The 17,390-nt window shown below is 48.9% G+C and overlaps 2 protein-coding genes across 2 annotated transcripts; one reads left to right on the forward strand and one right to left on the reverse strand.

The window, feature by feature from the left end:
* Positions 1-5,735: 5,735 nt before the first annotated feature.
* On the forward strand, positions 5,736-8,403 carry fgf19 (fibroblast growth factor 19). Its single transcript, XM_086152973.1, has 3 exons — positions 5,736-5,925; positions 6,004-6,107; positions 6,870-8,403. The coding sequence occupies exons 1-3, from the start codon at positions 5,736-5,738 to the stop codon at positions 7,182-7,184; spliced, it is 609 nt and encodes a 202-aa protein (XP_086009099.1). The 3' UTR covers positions 7,185-8,403.
* Positions 8,404-10,079: 1,676 nt separating this feature from the next.
* On the reverse strand, positions 10,080-17,185 carry LOC147231542 (apoptosis regulator BAX). Its single transcript, XM_086152974.1, has 6 exons — positions 16,966-17,185; positions 16,347-16,395; positions 15,983-16,144; positions 11,951-12,083; positions 11,759-11,863; positions 10,080-11,679 (listed from the first exon to the last, which is right to left on the reverse strand). The coding sequence occupies exons 1-6, from the start codon at positions 17,033-17,035 to the stop codon at positions 11,581-11,583; spliced, it is 618 nt and encodes a 205-aa protein (XP_086009100.1). The 5' UTR covers positions 17,036-17,185; the 3' UTR covers positions 10,080-11,580.
* Positions 17,186-17,390: the final 205 nt, after the last annotated feature.

The following is a 17,390-nucleotide window of genomic DNA, read 5'->3' on the forward strand; positions in this document are numbered from 1 at the left end:
TGGAGGGAGGGTCAGAATTTTGAGATTCCGTGTGGAGCTGTATCATCGCCTGGTTATTTCAGACCGCTGAAAAGCCGGAACCTTGGAGCTCGGAACTGCAACATGGAAGTTGGGAACTCTCTTTAAGAACCCTGCTCTTCATCACGTTCTTCAGAGGAGAATGTTGACACATCCAGACCAGAAGAACTGAGGATCCTCGGGCCCTTGGGCTGCAGGACTCTCCGTGTTCCCACTGGTTCCTTTGGCTCCAACCAAGATAAAGCAAAGAGGAGACGGAGGACCAGAACCTCCCTGGTTCTAGTTCCTAACCCTTGATGATGGAACCTCCTCTCAGTTGGTTGAAGAACGTCACATAACCATGGTGGTTTCTGATCCAAGAACCTCTAGGTGGATACGTTTTTTTCAAAGCACATTCTTGAAGAATTTCAGATTCAGTCTGGTTCTGCACCGATTCTTGTCCTCGCCAGGATTGGATTCAAAGGAGAACCGGCAGGTTCTCGCTTCTCTCCAGATCGGCCCATTGTCTCTGTTTCTGTCCTCCTTTTGGTTGGAATTCTTCTGAGGTTCTCCTGTCATATTTCTGTCCAGAGCATCTGCTCGTCAGACCATCTCTGTCCAGAACATCTCCTCCTCTGAGGGTCTCTGTCCATAACTTCTCTGGGCCCACGGTGTTCTGTCCCTCCCTCTTCCCCCTTGACAATATCTGCCATCAGAACAAATCCCACTCAGGTCTCTGTCCAGGACATCTTCCCCTCCTCCTAAGAAGATCTCTGCCCCCCCCCCGCGCCCCCAACCCTATCCAGTCTATCTTTAGGTTCTAGCAGGAGAACCCTGGGAGAAGAATCCTCGGCCTGCAGTGTAATTGGAGATCTCCTCCAGATATTTTGTGGGTGGAACCTCTGAGGAACCCGAGGAGTAGCTATTCCTTTCTGGTGGGGGGCCGGAATGTGGTTAGGGTTAGCAGGTCCACGCGCCGCTTGTCAATCCAGGGTCTCCAAGGAGACCGCGTCCCCATCAGCTGGGTTTTGCTTTCCTTTGAATCAGCTCGGGGCAGATCCTGGTGGACTACTGGTCCAGCATTGATCTGGAACCGATCTAATCACCTGATCCCATACAGAGGGCACCAGGTCCACGACTGGTCTGGTGCTGGTGGTTCCAGATCCAGAACCGGACCAGTCCTGGTCATGCTCTGGTGGTTCCACCTCCAGCACTGGTCTGGTTCAAAAGGATCCAGGTCTAGTACTGGCCTGGTTCTGAGGGATCTAGGTCAGGAGCAGGCCGGTTCTTCTTCTGCTCAGTCGGATTCTGTTTGAAAGGGGGGATGATGGGGTTCTTGGAGAACGTCCCTGCCAGAACCAAAAGCACCTTTGGACACATGGAACACCAGAAGGAGAACCCATCAGATCCATTGGATCCAGAAGCCGACTGTGGAACCCAATGAGCCCAGAGCCCCAAAGTTCCACGCCTTCACTCTAACACAAGAACCGCAGAGCTCTACGCTTACATTCAGGGTTCCACAGACACCACAAGGGTTCCTCACCTTCAGTCTCAGCTAGGGTTCCACACTGGAGTGCACAGCCCTCAGGGTTCCACATTGAGACATACCGACATGTTCTCTGGGGGCCTCACCCAGGTAGTGCCCTTGTCTCACTTCCTGTATTTCCAGCTACTTCCTATACTAATCGATGCAGTATAATTCAGCTATACTTCTAAAGTGTACTTCATGTGCTTCATGTACTTCATGTACTTCCTGTACTTCATGTACTCCATGCAGTCCTTGTACTCCACATATTCCATGTACTCATGTCAACACTGCAAGGGTTCTGTTGCAGAACCACTCCTGTGAGTGTGTACCAATACTGTAGTACTACAGAACCACCCGTACTGCAGTAAATGTACAAGATAGTTACTTCAACTCCATGTATTTGATGTATTTATATTTGTTGAACTGTGAATGTTTGTGTTTTTTAAATAAAGATATATTATTGTCTTTCATTTGGCTTAAAAGGTATTCATGCTATTATTTTGTAGAACGCAGAGAAACAGGAAGTGTGTGTGTGTGTGTGGGGGGGGGTAGAGACCACTGACAACCCCAAGCTTACCTGGAACTTATCAGGTAAGCTTGGAGTCAGCCTGTGGAGTACTAGTATGTACTTTCATGACCCACCTGTGTACTGTGGGAGCAGACGATCCACTTGAGTCCAGGACAGTTGAGTTATGGACGGACAGTGTCAAAACCGGGAGTTCCAGCAGGAGCAACGCTGGAACGTATGGTATCACAGCCTCTTGGAGGCTGGAGTTCCTGGTGGACCTGGTCTGCTGGGAATCAACTTCAAGTGATCCTTCTCAGGTGAGCCATGAAGATGGAGTAGTGGAAAAGGACAGAGTCCAGTTAGGACAATCAGCAGACTGACAGATAATGGAGTCATTCGGTGCATTGAACCTGTCTATTTGCTGGAGTGCATCATGCTCCTGGTCAGTACCAAGGGGATAAGGTCTATTTGCTGCAGTATGTCCTGCTCCTGCTCAGGGAAGATGGGACATGTCTATTTACCAGTGACGTACAGTCAGTAAAGGCAGGGGAGGCCGGGCCTCACCTGTCATCATGGGAAGAAAAAAATGCAAAGTGAAAAACTAAATTAAATGGTTATATCTATTCGGTGATTTGTACTATAAAGAAATTTTCCACGTAGCTTCATCATTTTTGGTTGTTTTTTTTTCAAAATCGCTAAGAAAAATTCACAGTTACTGTTCAAATATGAAGAAGAGACATGCGGTGACGCGGCAACCAGCGGAGCCCACTGTGAATTGCGCAATGATTCTGCTCGCTGTGCTGGCATACTACGGACTGAGACCGTATTGCTGTCTCTGTGGATGTCACTATTAAAAAAGCCCTTTTATATATGAACTAAATTTCCATAGTTTAGCTGATGTGTTGAATGTTTTTCGTCAACAACTCTAACGTGTTTCTCGTGTTTCTCGTAATGATAAAACGACTGCGAAAAGACATTAAGTGAGGCACGCAGTGACGGTGCCTCATGGTAGGGGGCACTGCTGATCACAGGGATCCTTCTTACCACTCACTGACTGTGATGACGTCAGCGCCTCACCAGCCATGAACCTCACCGCACGTCACTGCTATTTACTGCAGTGAATCCTGGTCCTGATGAGAATAGATGGGACCTGTCTATTTGCTGCACTGAATCTTTTCAGGAAACATGGGACCTGTCTATTTGCTCAAGTACATCCTGGTCAGGACAGATAGAGCCTGTGCATTTCCTTCAGTATGTCCTGATCCTGCTCAGGAAAAATGGGATGTGTCTATTTTCTGCAGTGAATCCTGGTCCTGGTAAGCACAGATGTGTCGTGTTTATATGCTGATGATGTCTGTGGAGGTTCTCAGCCATCCAGGTCATGGTTAATGTTTGAGAGATGGATTGTCTACAAGGGAAAAACATTCAAGTCTTGTCGCCACAAAAAGATCTCAACAAGAATGACATGCTGAAGAGTGTCCTACCAGGAAACATGCGATGTGTCTGTTTGCTGCAAAGTGACCTAGTCCTGGTCAATGTAGACGGGACATGTCTATTTGCTGCAGTATGCCTTGGTCCAGATAAAGTAAGATGGGAGATGTCTATTTTCTGCAGTGTGTCCTCGAGCCTCAGGGCCCACAAGGGTGTCCTGTGAAGTAAAATTAGCACCCCATCTCGTTGACTCCCTCACCTCCACCTACACACTCCTGCCGGATGAAACAGTGACACTGGGCATTGAACCACTGAAAACTGCCGTGTTAAAAGGAGCCTGCAGAACTCACAAACACACGTATACACACATGCTCACGGTTTCATAATATTGTTTTAGATGGTGTGTGTGTGTCTGTGTGTGAGACATCCTGACAGCTCCAAAGCAGGCGCACTGCTGATGAATGTTCACGTTCAAATTACCATTTACATGTTCTCACCACACCTGTTAAACACACACACACACACTTACACACACTCCTATGACAACATCATAGGAACCAGAGCCTGGTGTTCTGGTCCAGGCTGATGGAAGGTTCCATTGTTGTCACTTCAAACCCCTACAGCGGCGCTAGCGCCCTCTGGTGCTTCCACAGCAACATCTGGTGACAGGGGGGGTGAAGGTGGAGGTGGAAGTGGAGGTGGATGTATTGCTGCAGATGTGGAGGTCAGCAGGAGAACTTTGGTAAGCAGGAGTCCCCAGGCCCAAGTTCTGCTGCATGGCCATGTTTGTTCTCCGTTACACTTTAACGTCCGAGGTGACAGCATCGGAAGCAGTGGCCAGAAGGCGATAAGAGCGGAAGGGAGTGTGTTGGAGTGTGTGTGTGTGTGTGTGTGTGTATTTGTGTGTTGGAGTGTGTGAAGTGACCCGGACCCACAGCCGGGCTGCACCGGGCCCAGACTTTACCCCATCCACAAACACTGAGCCTGAAGAGGACAGGGAACCACCCCGGTTCTTTATGTAACACTTACATAATGGGGAGTTGGGGGGCTCGAAAGGCTCCAGGGGGCGGAGAACACCTCAACAGCAACAACAACAACAGGACCACCAGAAGAGCAACAACGAGACCACTACAACAAATACGAGGAACAACAGGTGGAAGAATTCCACCACCAACATGAACAAGAACAGCAATGAGACCACTACTACAACAATGACAACAGCATCAACAAGAACACAACAAAATGATGACAATAACAACAGGACCACCATGATACAAGACAGAACTCCAACAACAAGACCTCACTACCGTAACATCAGCACTGAGCATTGGCCCACTGCGGCAACAACTACAAGAACAATGAGAACAAGTACAAATAGGAAGACAACAGGTGGAAGAAAAACACCAACAACAGAAGCAATGATGACAGGAACTAGACCACCACAACGAGAACAACTACAAAAACAGCAATGAGAAAAAGAAGACCAGCAATAATGAGAATGGGAGCAATGTGAAAAAGAAGAAGAAGAACAGGAAAAAGAACAATGACAACAATAGCCACAGCCAGAACAATAACAACAAGAGAAGAAGGAGAACAATGACTACAATAACAACAACAAGGAGAAGAAGAAGAAGAATCACTGCAATCACAATGACCTTGAAAAACAATGACGAAAGGAAGAAGAACATGAGAACAATGAAAAGAATAACAATGACAGCAACAACTGCAACCAGAAGAGCAAAGATAGTGAATTGAACAGCCAAGAGGACAAGAAGAGGGGATAGGGAAACAAGAACAACAGAAACAACACTCCGTGTCTGTACATGCAGCCGTAGTAATAATGCATTGTATAAGTACATGTACTGGTACTGGCTGATATTCCACCTGAGCCTTGCTGAAGGGCTGCAGGTCAGAACCAGGTTTGGACCAGAGGGGCTCATTGATCACGAACATCTCAGGAAGCTCTTAGTCTGCAAAGGTACCACAAGCAGTACTTGAAAACACTGATTGGTGTAAGACCAGTTCGTCTCTCCAGGCCCTGGAGATGTGGCTCTCGTGTCCAATGGAGGCCCACGGGCCCCCCCTGCTGGCGGTGGTAGGCAACTGGGGAGGGGAATGTAGGCCGGAGGGGGGAGCAGAGCTGGGCGGACGTCACGGGAGGTGTTGTGGTCCACTTCTGGGAAGTGGTCTGGGGAGAGGAGGTTATCAGCAGCTGATAAGGTGGGGTTTAAAAGGCGGACAGCAAGGAGGCCCCCCTTCAGAGCAGCAACCATGACGCTGCCGGCTGCCACTGTGTCCCTCATCGCCCTGCTGCTGGTAGGGGGAGTTGTATGCTCGGCAGAGCCGCAGGGCTGGGACCAGGTGGTCCGGCTCCGCCACCTGTATGCCGTCAGACCTGGACTGCACCTTTTGATTGGGGGGGACGGGCAGATTGGGGGCTCGGCGGATCAGACCTCTCACAGTAAGTAAGCCCTGGGTGGGAGGGGCCAGACAGCGGCAACGCTACAAAGCAACTAACCCAAATCTCGAACACCCCCAGGCCTGCTGGAGATCCGGCCCGTGGACCGGGGCTGTGTTGTCATCCGAGGTGCTGCCACTGACCGTTTCCTGTGCTTGGAGGAGAACGGGAGGATCTTCTCATCGGTAGGGTCCTTGGGGAGAACGTCCCCGTGGCATTTTGTTACTGTATAACTACTCTGTTACAATGTTATTACCGTGTTATTACAGTTTACATGATAGTGAGGAAAAAGCAATACGTTCTGACACGATCAAATGAGTTCCTCCGACAGTCTCAATGGGGTTGGGATTCTAGTTGTAGCACCAAGACTTGAGGAAGGAATAGAAGGACAAGCAGCTAATGACAAACTACAGTTGCACCTGTAGAAGTCAGACATTTGAGAACTGAAGGTTGACTGGGGCAAGTTGGGGGGGGGGGTATTATAGCAAAATCTATAAGGTGCACCGTGTACGTTGAGCTATGCATGGCATACTGGCAGGTTTCGAACCCCCACCTTAAAAAAACAAAGGTGCACGGTGTGAGTGGTATACGTCAGTCCACCTGCAGGATCTGAGGCTGGTTTGGTCTTTGTCGTGTTGTGAATGAGCCTGGACTGGCCCTTGCCCCTCCACCCCCGTCCACCCTTGCCCCCCACCCCCATCTCCCCACAGGCCTCCATTCACACAGTTCATCAACCTTTGTCCGCGGCAGCAGAGGATGTTTGCTCAGCAAAAAGCTGAATGAAGAGGCTCCACCAGCCTTGGCCTCCTGCATAAGGTCTGCCAGGATAAACAGCTGTTGAAGAAGAGGACCATTTCCTTTGTTGGAAAAACAGAGGGGGTGGGGGGGGCCTTGCTTCTCAGTCACTCGTGTCCAGGTGAAGTTAACCGACGATCCTTGTGTTCCAGCTGACCTTCAGAGGAGACCTCTGCACCTTCAGGGAGCACCTCCGCCCCGATGGCTATAGTGTGTATGCTTCAGCGGCCCACGGTGCTCTGCTCAGCCTGGGAAACCAGCGCCAGCGGCTGCAAGGCCGGGACCGCGCCGTCCCTGCCCTGGCCCGCTTCCTGCCCAGAATCAGCACCCTCGACCCGAGCTGGCCCCCCCAGGACCAGGACCGGCCAGGCCACGGCGGTGTGCAGACAGAGGAGCCCGCCGACCACATGGACTCCTTCGGGAAGCTCTCGCAGATCATCCACAGCCCGAGCTTCCACAAGAGATGAGACGATGCCGGATCCAGATGGGCCCAGTCCAGAGGTGGTCCGAACACCAGGTCCAGACCAGAAGCTAGCCTATTCTGTTGCAGCGAGGGAACATCTGTCCCTCAGAGGACGACCCACAGAACCTCATCAGGCAACAGTCAGCAAACAGGGAGTTCTGCTTCTTCTCTATGTAACTGGGACCTCTTTGATCCAGAAGCAGAGATGTAACACCACTTGGGCAAGATTGGTTCTGTCTACGGAAGAAAGGTGTTGGGCCATTTCCAAACCCCAGAACCCAACCCATGGATTCTTCGGTTGGTTCCAAAACAAACACCACTGGAGGAACAATTGCTGACTGGTTGGTTTGTCTTCTAGACTCACCAAGTTCCACCTGCCAGTGTTTGCTGTTCACAAGAACATTGGCTGTTGCTGCTCCTGCTGGAGAGCCTTCAGTCCAGCTGGACCAAAGCCCCCCGAAGCTCATTCACTTAGTCACTATCTGTACCAAGGGGGGCAGAGCTAATCACAGGAAGCAGGGCTTAATTGGACAGGCAGTTGTTGATGATTCAGCCATTAACCTCTAATTCACTCCTGCAGACCATTTTTGAGTTTTCGGTGACCTGTGTGATGTTGACGATGAGCCTGGAGAGAACCCAGGCAGGAGAACACGGAGACAACAAACAGGGAGAACCCAGGCTGTAAAAACGGGAGAGAATGCATAGAGAGAGCCCAGGCAGGACAACATGGAGAGAACATACAGAGAAAAGGCAGGAAAAGGTGAAGAGAAAACCTAGAGAACCCAGTCAATCACTCGATCAGAATCCGGAACCTCGGGGCTGTGAGGCTCCTTAAGTCACTAGGTTCTCGGTCGCAGAGGAACAGCACCAGAGTAGGTTCTTCACCCAGCTGATGTTGCGCCACTAAGGTTGAAGCCCAGATGACCCACAGAGAGTAGGGGAACCATCATGGTGGTAGGGCATCCTGATAATCCTCCTCCACAGCCTTAGTTCTTGCTCGGTTCTGTGACTTGGTTCTGTGTTCTGTGCTTAATTGAGTGAAAGAACATGGCAGCAAATCGCTTCTCAGGGACTCTCAAGTCCAGTCTGGACAAGAACCCAGACCAGAGGTCCCCTGCCCCCCATGGACACACTGCTCTAGATTATCGATTATGTGACGTATTTCCTGTGATCCGATGTGTACTTGCACTTCTTGATTCCCATTAAAAGCATGTTTAACTAAATATTGGACTCAGAAAAAAAAACTTCACCATTCTCTTGGGTTTTGGCCCGTGACTTCCGACTCCAGGGGGCTTGTACATCTTGTACTTCTGCCTTCTACACAAACCAAGTCCTGGTTCCCAGGTCCATCATCACAACGCGGCGTACAAAATAAAAATGCTTGATGCTTGATGTTCTTGTATTGAACGGGTCAGAACATAAGAGAGAACCAAACAGGAACCCTGTAGATCGGCTGCAGGTGTTAAGGATTGCTTCGGGAATTTAAACCTTTCTGATGAAGCTCAAGCACCACCTAGTGTTTGGACTTGTTTGCTGCCTGTGCCCCACCTTCCATAGGGCAAGAGGTTTTGCAGCTCCTGTTTACACAGAAATAGTTTGAGGTTCCATGTCAGAAGTTTTTTTGAGAACTGCTTCTGAAGCGCCATAATGTTGAGCTGTACAATAGCTCCCTGCATCTTAGATAATCAGGTACAACTCATATGTACCTCCAGTATTCCAGGTGAAACATTTCATGTTCTTTTATTTGGACTCGCCAAAGTCCATGGTTTTCACAGTCCTAGCAGGTGATGAGGGTCAGCTTTGTCGTTTCCTCTTAATTATTAAAGTACTGTCCAGAACCTGGAGTTGGACCTTGCCGAAGTGCCTTCTAGTCCCTTGAGGAGTACTCCATTGAATTACTATCCAGAACCTGGATTTAGACCTGATTGAAGTACTCAATAACACAGTATCCTCTGGAACCTTTGAAGAGGACTTTATTTAAGTACCCTCTAGAACCTGGAGATGGACTTTGTCAAAGTCCCTCCAGAACTTGGAGGCGGACTTTGTTAAATAAGAGGTGGATGTTGTCACTAAAGTATCCTCTAGAATTTGTGGGACAACTTAATTGAAATACCTTCCTGAATCTGGAAGTGGACCTTCCTGAAGTACCCTCTAAAGCCTGGGGTTGTACTTGGTTGAAATACCCCCCAGTACTAGGAGGTGGACCTCATCGAAGTTCCCCCCAGAATGATGAGGTCCACTTAATTTACTGTGTGTAACCTCCAGAGCCTGGAGGTGGGCTTCACGAAAATATCCTCTAGAACAGTGGTGCCCAATATGTCGATTGTAATTAACTGGCCAGTTCACTCCAAAAAGCGAACTGAGAAGGTGAGCGTGGGAAGGAACGCGGTTGTCCTAACAGCATTTTTCTCAGGGGCCAGTTTTAAAAGCTTGAGAGCGTCTGCGAGTACCAACTGTTTAGACTCTGCTGTTCTGGCTGAATCCATGTAGTGCAAGTCATCAGAGTGAGGTAACAACCAAAAATGTACTCTGCTGTAGTGTGCCTGAAGGGTGCATGCAGCTTGGCAAGATGCACAGACATATTGTTTCAAGTATGCTCAGTAGATATCTCAATAACTATACATCAAGCATTTTAAGCATTGGTAGATCATTTTAACAAGGTCATTTGAAAAGTAGCTCACAAGGCGAAAAAGTGTGGGCACCGTGATTTAGAGGTAGACTCTGTTGAAGTACCCTCTTAAACACTCCTCCCACAGTATGTTGACATGGGGTCTTGACTGACATCTTTAAAACTCCTCAGGAAGGATCTCCTCTTGCTCCTCCTGAGGAGATGTGAGGAGGATGATGAACAGAAGAGCCCAGGATGGAGCTCCTGGTTAAATCAGACCCATAGACAGAGTGAAATTGTACATACAATTTTAATCCATGACAGTCAGGTGGCTCCCCAGGTCACCTTAGAACCAGACAACCCTTCAGAGATCCCTCTAAATGGAGTGAGAGAAGGCTATGGTCCTTGAACGAGTCCCTCCAGAGACCAGAACCTCAGCAACATCTTACAGTGATTCCAATAGTCCCCTTAAAAACCCAAGCTAGCCTACCTCTTGGACGTGCTACCAGGAGAACGTAAACAGATGTTTGCAGATGTGGAACCGTGTTGACACACAGGATGTAGATAACGCTGGCATTTTGCAAGACGCTGCGCGCCAAGCGCCGCTTCTGGGGCCCGGGCCAATCAGGGCTCCCCACACGGAACACCTCGCTCTGCTTCCCAAAGGCAAACAAGCCATGAGCAAACAGCCTCTTGGGCGGTCAGCTGATCTAGGCAGGGGGTGGAGCCTAAGACCGCCACGGCTTCCACTGCAATGCCGCCAAAAGAAATGCGTCACACACCTGCTGTCGTAGAAAAACCCCAGGAGAACCCAGAGCTGCCCACTGATGCTGCATTTCCATGGTGACAGGGGCAGCAAGGGGGGGGGTTCTCAGGTCAGAACCCAGAAAGTCCACAACCCAGAAGGTTCTCCAGTGCAAGAAGGAGACACACACTGCAGATTCAACCATCTCCAGTCCACACTTGTGTGTTTATGACCGTGTGTGTGTTCACCTAATATGTATATGTTCTACCATTGTGTTAGTATCTGTGTGTTTATGATTGCGTGTCTGTTTATGTGTGTGTCTCTATGTGTGTGTTCTATCGTTCTGTTGGTATATGTGTGTGTACTCCTTCTTGTTCAAGGATGGACTTGTGGGGATGTGATCCTGCGTGATGGTTCTCTTTGAAATCTTGGAGGAGAACCAGGAGGCCTAAGGAGGAACCCTTCTGAAGGTTCTGATCTGGGTCTGAGTAACATCTGGGAACTTTTGGTCTTCCATGACATTGTTGTCAATTCTCATTGCTGGTGTTGATCACACACACACACCCACACACACACACACAAAGCTATAGTGTTTGAGGAAGTGGAACCGAGAGCAAGAACCCAGGAGACCCTGGAAAACCAAGGAACAGGAGGATCAGCTGAAAGCATGTTCTGGGTCCCTGAGGGAGGAGCCACGTTGAGGTTCCCATATGAGTTCTTAGAGTTTGTTCTCACACATAGAAGAAGGTTCATGCAGAACCTTTCCATGTCTGGACCTTCAAAGGAGGGACCTGGAGAACTATGGTCCTCACGTGTGGCCGAGGAGGAAATACTAAGCAGAACCTTCCTCGTACCTCCACGTCAGCTCAAGGGTCTGGAAGAGAGCTGGGAGGAGGTTGGAGTGCCAGAAGAACATCATACTTAGACACCCGAGAAATTTCTGAGATGTTCCGGTCCAGAGTACGGATTCCAAGGAGCAAATTAAAAAAAAAAAAAAAAAAAAAAAAGGAGAAAAGGAGGTTCCAACGGAGGAGAAATGGGGAGGTTCTACCGGGTTCTCCGGTAGAACACCACGGCCACCACAAAAGCCATGGACGCCAGCAGAGCAACGGTTCTCCAGCGGGAGATTCCTTGGATCACACCCTCCTACAAGGACAGAAAGTCAAGATGAGAGCGAAGAACCCAAAGGAACCAGGTGGAACAAGGCAGGAACCTTCAGACGCACCCAGCCCCCTTGTTGGACCAGCCAGGTGTGCAGTTGTTCCCGGATGACCTGCAGAAACCAGCCGGTGATGATCCGGACGTTCTCCAGATGGTTGCTGGTCAGAGCCTTTCCACAGGGAGACATTCATACATTCATGAAGATATCTGTGTGTGTGTGTGTGTGTGTGTGTGTGTGTGTGTGTGTGTGTGTCACCTTGTGTATGAGCTTGTAGGCCAAGTGGAAGAGGGCCACCACACGTCCCCAGTTGATACCATCCACAAAGATGCTCCTGGCCACCTTCATGAAGATGTCCTGGGCACAGTTCCCCTGGACCTGGCTGATGAGCCTGTCAGAGGAAAGGACTTCAGGGGAGACCCAGGATTCCCACACTCTCAGGCTGCCCCTGAACACACCCTCCCTCTCTACACCCCTAACACCTATCTGAGAAGCTTCTACACTGAGTGTGTGTGTCTGTGTCTGTGTTTGTGTGTCTGTGTTGCAACCCCTTGCTGACAGCAGACCTGGTCGATTAGGGCGGTTGGGAAACATCTGCATGTTTGTATGCTTGAAGGGGGACGTGGACAACCACACACACACACACGCAACATGGAGACAGACGTACATGTGAAGAAATACTCACACACGTGGTGGGCATAAACACACACATACAGTGAGAAGTATATGAAGTGCATATTTTTCAGCTTTTCCTACTTGCAAAGTATGTAGAGGTCTGTAATTTTTTATCATCGGTACTCTTCAACTGTGAGTGACGGAATCTCAAAAAAAAAAATCCAGAAACCACATTGCATTGATTTTTAAGCAATTAATTTGCTTTTTATTGCATGACATAAGTATTTGATAGATCAGAAAAACAGAACCTAACTTGGTTGGCAATTAGAGAGATCAGATGTTTCCTGTAGTTATTGACCCGGTTAGCACACACTGCAGCAGGAATTTTTGTCCCATTCCTCCATACAGATCTTCTCCAGACCTTCAGGTTTCGGGGAAGTCGCTGGGCAATACGGACTTTCAGCTCCCTCCAAAGATTTTCTATTGGGTTCAGGTCTTGAGACTGGCTATGCCACTCCAGCACCTTGAAATGCTCCTTAGTTGCCCTGGCTATGTGTTTCAGGTCGCTGTCATGCTGGAAGATTCAGCCACGGCCCATCATCAAGGCTTACCGAGAGAAGGAGGTTGTTAGCTAAGATTTTCTAATACATGGCCCCGTACATCCTCCCTTCAATAGGGTGCAGTCGTCCTGTCCCCGTTGCAGAAAAGCATTCCCAAAGAATGATGTTTCTACCTCCATGCTACACGGTTGGGATGGGGTTCTTGGGGTTGTAATTATCCTTCTTCTTCCTCCGAACACGGCGAGTGGAGTTTAATAATAATAATAATACATGGGATTTTTATAGCGCTTTTCATGACACTCAAAGACGCTTCACAAGTAAAAAACAGAAGGAACAGAACATACACAGAATTATTGGGAAGAAGTCCATGATTGCAGAGTGTGGCGATGAGCGCCAGTCCAGGGACAAGCTGGAGGCAAGTGTTGGAGCTGGATGTCGGAGATGGATTTTTGGTGGAGGGAGAGATGGCGGAGCAGGAGGAGCAAGAAGATTTCGGACGATGGAAATGCCGTCTTGCTAGGCGCCATCGGGATCCGGAGTTTCGAGAGGCTAGCCGGCTTGCTAGCCAGCAAGCCAGCCTGCTCAGGTCGGCAAGCTAGGTTGGTAGCCTGCTGGAGATTGTCCAGGTGAGCCTTTGTCTTTGGTTTGGTTGATTGGTTGGAGAGCGGGAAACGGCAGCCAAACGCGCCAGTGTCCTCCCGCCCGCCATCTTGCCCCAAAAAAAAAAAAAAAAAGTTTAGACCAAAAAGCTCTATTTTTGTCTCATCAGGCCATATGATCTTCTTCCATTCCTCCTCTGGATCATCCAATGGTCATTGGCAAACTTCAGACGGGCCTGGACATGTGCTTGCTTGAGCAGGGGGACTTTGTGTGCGGTACAGGATTTTAATCCATGACAGCATAGTGTTACTAATAGTTTTCTTTGAGACTGTGATCCCAGCTCGCTTCAGATCATTGACCAGGTCCAGCCATGTAGTTCTGGGCTAATCACTCACCTTCCTCATGATCATTGATGCCCTGCAACGTGAGATCTTGCATGGAGCCCCAGGCCAAGGGAGACTGACCATCATCTTGAACTTCTTCCATTTTCTAATAATTGTGCCGACAGTTGTTACCTTCATGTAGCCCATCCCATCATCGTGCGAGTGTACAATTTTATCCCTGAAGTTCTCTGGTCTTGGCCATTTTGGAGAGGTTGGAGTTTGTTTGATTGAGTCTGTGGACAGGTGTCTTTTATACAGTTACCAAGTTAAAAGTGGTGCAGTTAATACAGGTAAAGAGTGGAGAAGAGGGGGGCTTCAAAAAGAAGAACTAATAGTGAGAGCCGTGATTCTTACTGGTTGGCGGGTGATCAAATACTTATGTCATTCAATCAAATGCTAATTAATTACTTAAAAATTATACAATGTGTTTCTATGGATTTTTGTTTTAGTTTCTGTCACTCACAGTTGAAGAGTACCTATGAAAAAAAATTACAGACCTCTACATGCTTTCCAAGTGGGAAAATCTGAAAAATCAACAGTGTATCAAACTGTACACACTATACACAAAAACTTTACTTCAAAACTATACTTCAAAAACTTTAAATAAACACACAAATGCACATTAACATATACATAAACAGACAGACAGACACACACCATATATATATATATATATATATATATATATATATGAAGACACACACGTTAACACATTCACATACAGAACACACACACACACACACACACACACACACACACACACACACACACACACACACACACACACACACACACACACACCATCATACATTAACACATACATGTCAATTAAAAGCACATACATACTGGACATAAACCGGAAGGACAAACTGTAAAAAAAAAAATCAAACACACTATTTTTTACATAAACACACACAAACACACATACATTCATGAACACACACAAATTAACACACCATGGAGTCAGACAAAAATGCACACAGATGCAGATATGTAAAGACGTACACATATACACATACTGTACATACCTTCATACATTGACACACGCTTCAATTAAAAAATACACACACATACTTGACATAAACGGTCACAGGTACACAGGACAGGGTGACACACACATAAAACAACACGGAGACCTTCTCTCCAAAACATCTAACATGTGCTGTTCCTCTGATAGACTCATTCCTGATCCTATACATCCTGGTCACTCCCAAAGAGAACCTCAACATCTTCATCTCTGCAACCTCTAGTTCTGCCTGCTGTCTTTTGGTCATTGTAACAGTTTCTAGTCCATACAGCATCGCTGGTCTCACCACCTTTCCTTTCAGTCTGGCCGATAGTCTTCTATCACATAGTACCCCTGACACTTTTCTTCACCCATTCCAACCTGCTTGGACCCGTCTCTTCACCTTTTTTCCACAATCTCCGTTGCTCTGGACTATTGACCCCAAGTACCTGAAATCCTTTAGCTTCTTGATCTCCACTCCCTGAAGCCTCACCGTTCCACCCGAGTTCCTCTCATTCACACACATATATTCTGTCTTGCTGCGACTAACTTTCATTCCTCTCCTTTCCAGAGCATACCTCCACCTCTCTAGATTTTCCTCTACCTGTTTTCTGCTCTCACTACAGATCACAATGTCATGTGCAAACATCATGGTCCATGAGGATTCCTGTCTAACCTCATCTGTCAGCCTGTCCATCACCATTGCGAACAAGAAAGGGCTCAGAGCTGATCCCTGATGGAGTCCCACCTCCACCTTGAACTTCTCTGTTACCCCCACAGCGCACCGTACCAATGTCTCACAGCTAGCATACATGTCCTGCACCAGTTTAAAATACTTCTCTGCCACTCCAGACTTCCTCATACAATACCAGAGCTCCTATCTTGGCACCCTGTCATATGCTTTTTCTCGGTCTGACATACATTCAGATATACCTTCATAAATTAACACACAAATCACAATTAAAAAATCCACACTAATACTGTACATAAAAGCTAACACACACATATACATACATAAATACATACATAAACAGACACACACGAATATATGTGTAAATACACACACACACACTGCACATAAATACAAACATACATACACACACTGTAGATAAACCCACAAACATACCTCTGCAGCTCTGCATTCCTGTTGAGCTCCTCGGCAATCTTCAGCAGCTGCTCCACCACCTCTTTCACCTGGGGGTCCTGCTGCTCGTTCCTCTGGCCCCCCAGGTCCTCCGTGGAGACGTGGACGTTGGGATCTTCTGCATTGATCCTCTCAATCACATACCTGCAGCACACGCACCTGCGTCAGAGGGGAAAGAGCCTCCACGGAAACTGATGGATCCTCAGGCATGGACCAGGAGGAACGTGGCCGTGGAACAATGGCTCCGGACCTTCATCTTCACCGGATCGGACGGGAACAATGCAGCTGTCTCTCAGGAACCCACAGCAGTTCCACGGCCGTCCACCATGTGAATGTCTGGACTCACCCTCTGAGAACCACGGCACCCTGCTCCAGGATGGGGTCATCTACCACATCTGGAAGGAGAACAGAGACGTCAGACGATGTGGACGATGTGGTCTAGGAGAACCATTAAGGTGTAATTAAGGACCCGAGGGTCTCCGGGCAATGAGAGGAGGAGGACCAAAGGGTCTTAGCTCCATGTCCCATGTGCACCCCCAACCATGTCTGTGGGACCGGCCCCAACAGCCAATTAGGTGCAAGCAGGAAGTGACACGAAATAAAACCAAAACAAAAGTCAGAGGGCCGGTGGACGTCACATCCGGTGTGAGGCCACACCGATGGCGTCACACCGCCTTCTTTTTTCGAGTCTCCCACAGGAACGAACTTCCGACCCCTGTCCCCGGAAGTGACGCATCCGCCGGACCCGCGGGGGTCACTCAGTGTTGTGCCAGAAATTCCCGCCAGCTCTGGTTCGCGCTGAGTGAACCGAATCGAAAAGTTCGTACGCTGTTTCCGTCAACGCACCTCCCCGGATCTGGACCCGGAGCGCGCAACAACTCCGGACCCGGACCCGGACCCGGACCCCTAGAGCCGGAGCCTCGCTTTTCGAGAGTGGGCCGCCGGCCGGCCGCGGCCCGACCTACCGTCCCCTCCCTCGGCGCCCCGCGGCTGCTGCTCTCCGTCCGGCTCCGGTTCTCCTCGGGGGTCCGACATGATCCGGCGGGTTCGGGGTGACGCGTCCGGGTCAGCTCGCGGGGCCGGCACCGAGAGCAGGACCGGGGAAGGCGGAACCGGCGGGCTGTGACGGATCGCCGTGTCGAAGACTAACTTTTTCTGCTACTCACGAACAAGGAAGTGTGACGGGAGCGCGCTGCGCGGGTACGCGCGCCGTGACGCAACGACCGGCTCCGCAGGGCTCCCACGGCCCGGGACCGGACCGATGATCGGTGGTTCGTTGAAATCTCAGACTGAGAAAGTAGTTAAAATTTCCTAGAGTTGAAGAAAATCGGAAATACAACCCGAAGCTTCAGATGTGATTAATGTAGACCGGGTTCCGTTTCGGGGCTTG

This window comes from Fistularia commersonii, chromosome 9 (genome assembly GCF_037954325.1).
Source record: "Fistularia commersonii isolate RoL2024-O1a breed Wild chromosome 9, RoL_Fcom_v1.0, whole genome shotgun sequence".
Taxonomy (NCBI): Eukaryota; Metazoa; Chordata; class Actinopteri; order Syngnathiformes; family Fistulariidae; genus Fistularia; species Fistularia commersonii.

Coding starts and splice junctions, on each gene's coding strand:
- LOC147231542 (XM_086152974.1), bottom strand. CDS start 17,035: ATGTCGGACCCCCGAGGAGAACCGGAGCCGGACGGAGAGCAGCAGCCG. Junction 11,864..11,950: donor CCTACAAGCTCATACACAAG/GTGACACACACA, acceptor CCCTGTGGAAAG/GCTCTGACCAGCAACCATCT. Junction 11,680..11,758: donor TGGTCCAACAAGGGGGCTGG/GTGCGTCTGAAG, acceptor CTGTCCTTGTAG/GAGGGTGTGATCCAAGGAAT.
- fgf19 (XM_086152973.1), top strand. CDS start 5,736: ATGACGCTGCCGGCTGCCACTGTGTCCCTCATCGCCCTGCTGCTGGTA. Junction 5,926..6,003: donor GGCGGATCAGACCTCTCACA/GTAAGTAAGCCC, acceptor GAACACCCCCAG/GCCTGCTGGAGATCCGGCCC. Junction 6,108..6,869: donor ACGGGAGGATCTTCTCATCG/GTAGGGTCCTTG, acceptor CTTGTGTTCCAG/CTGACCTTCAGAGGAGACCT.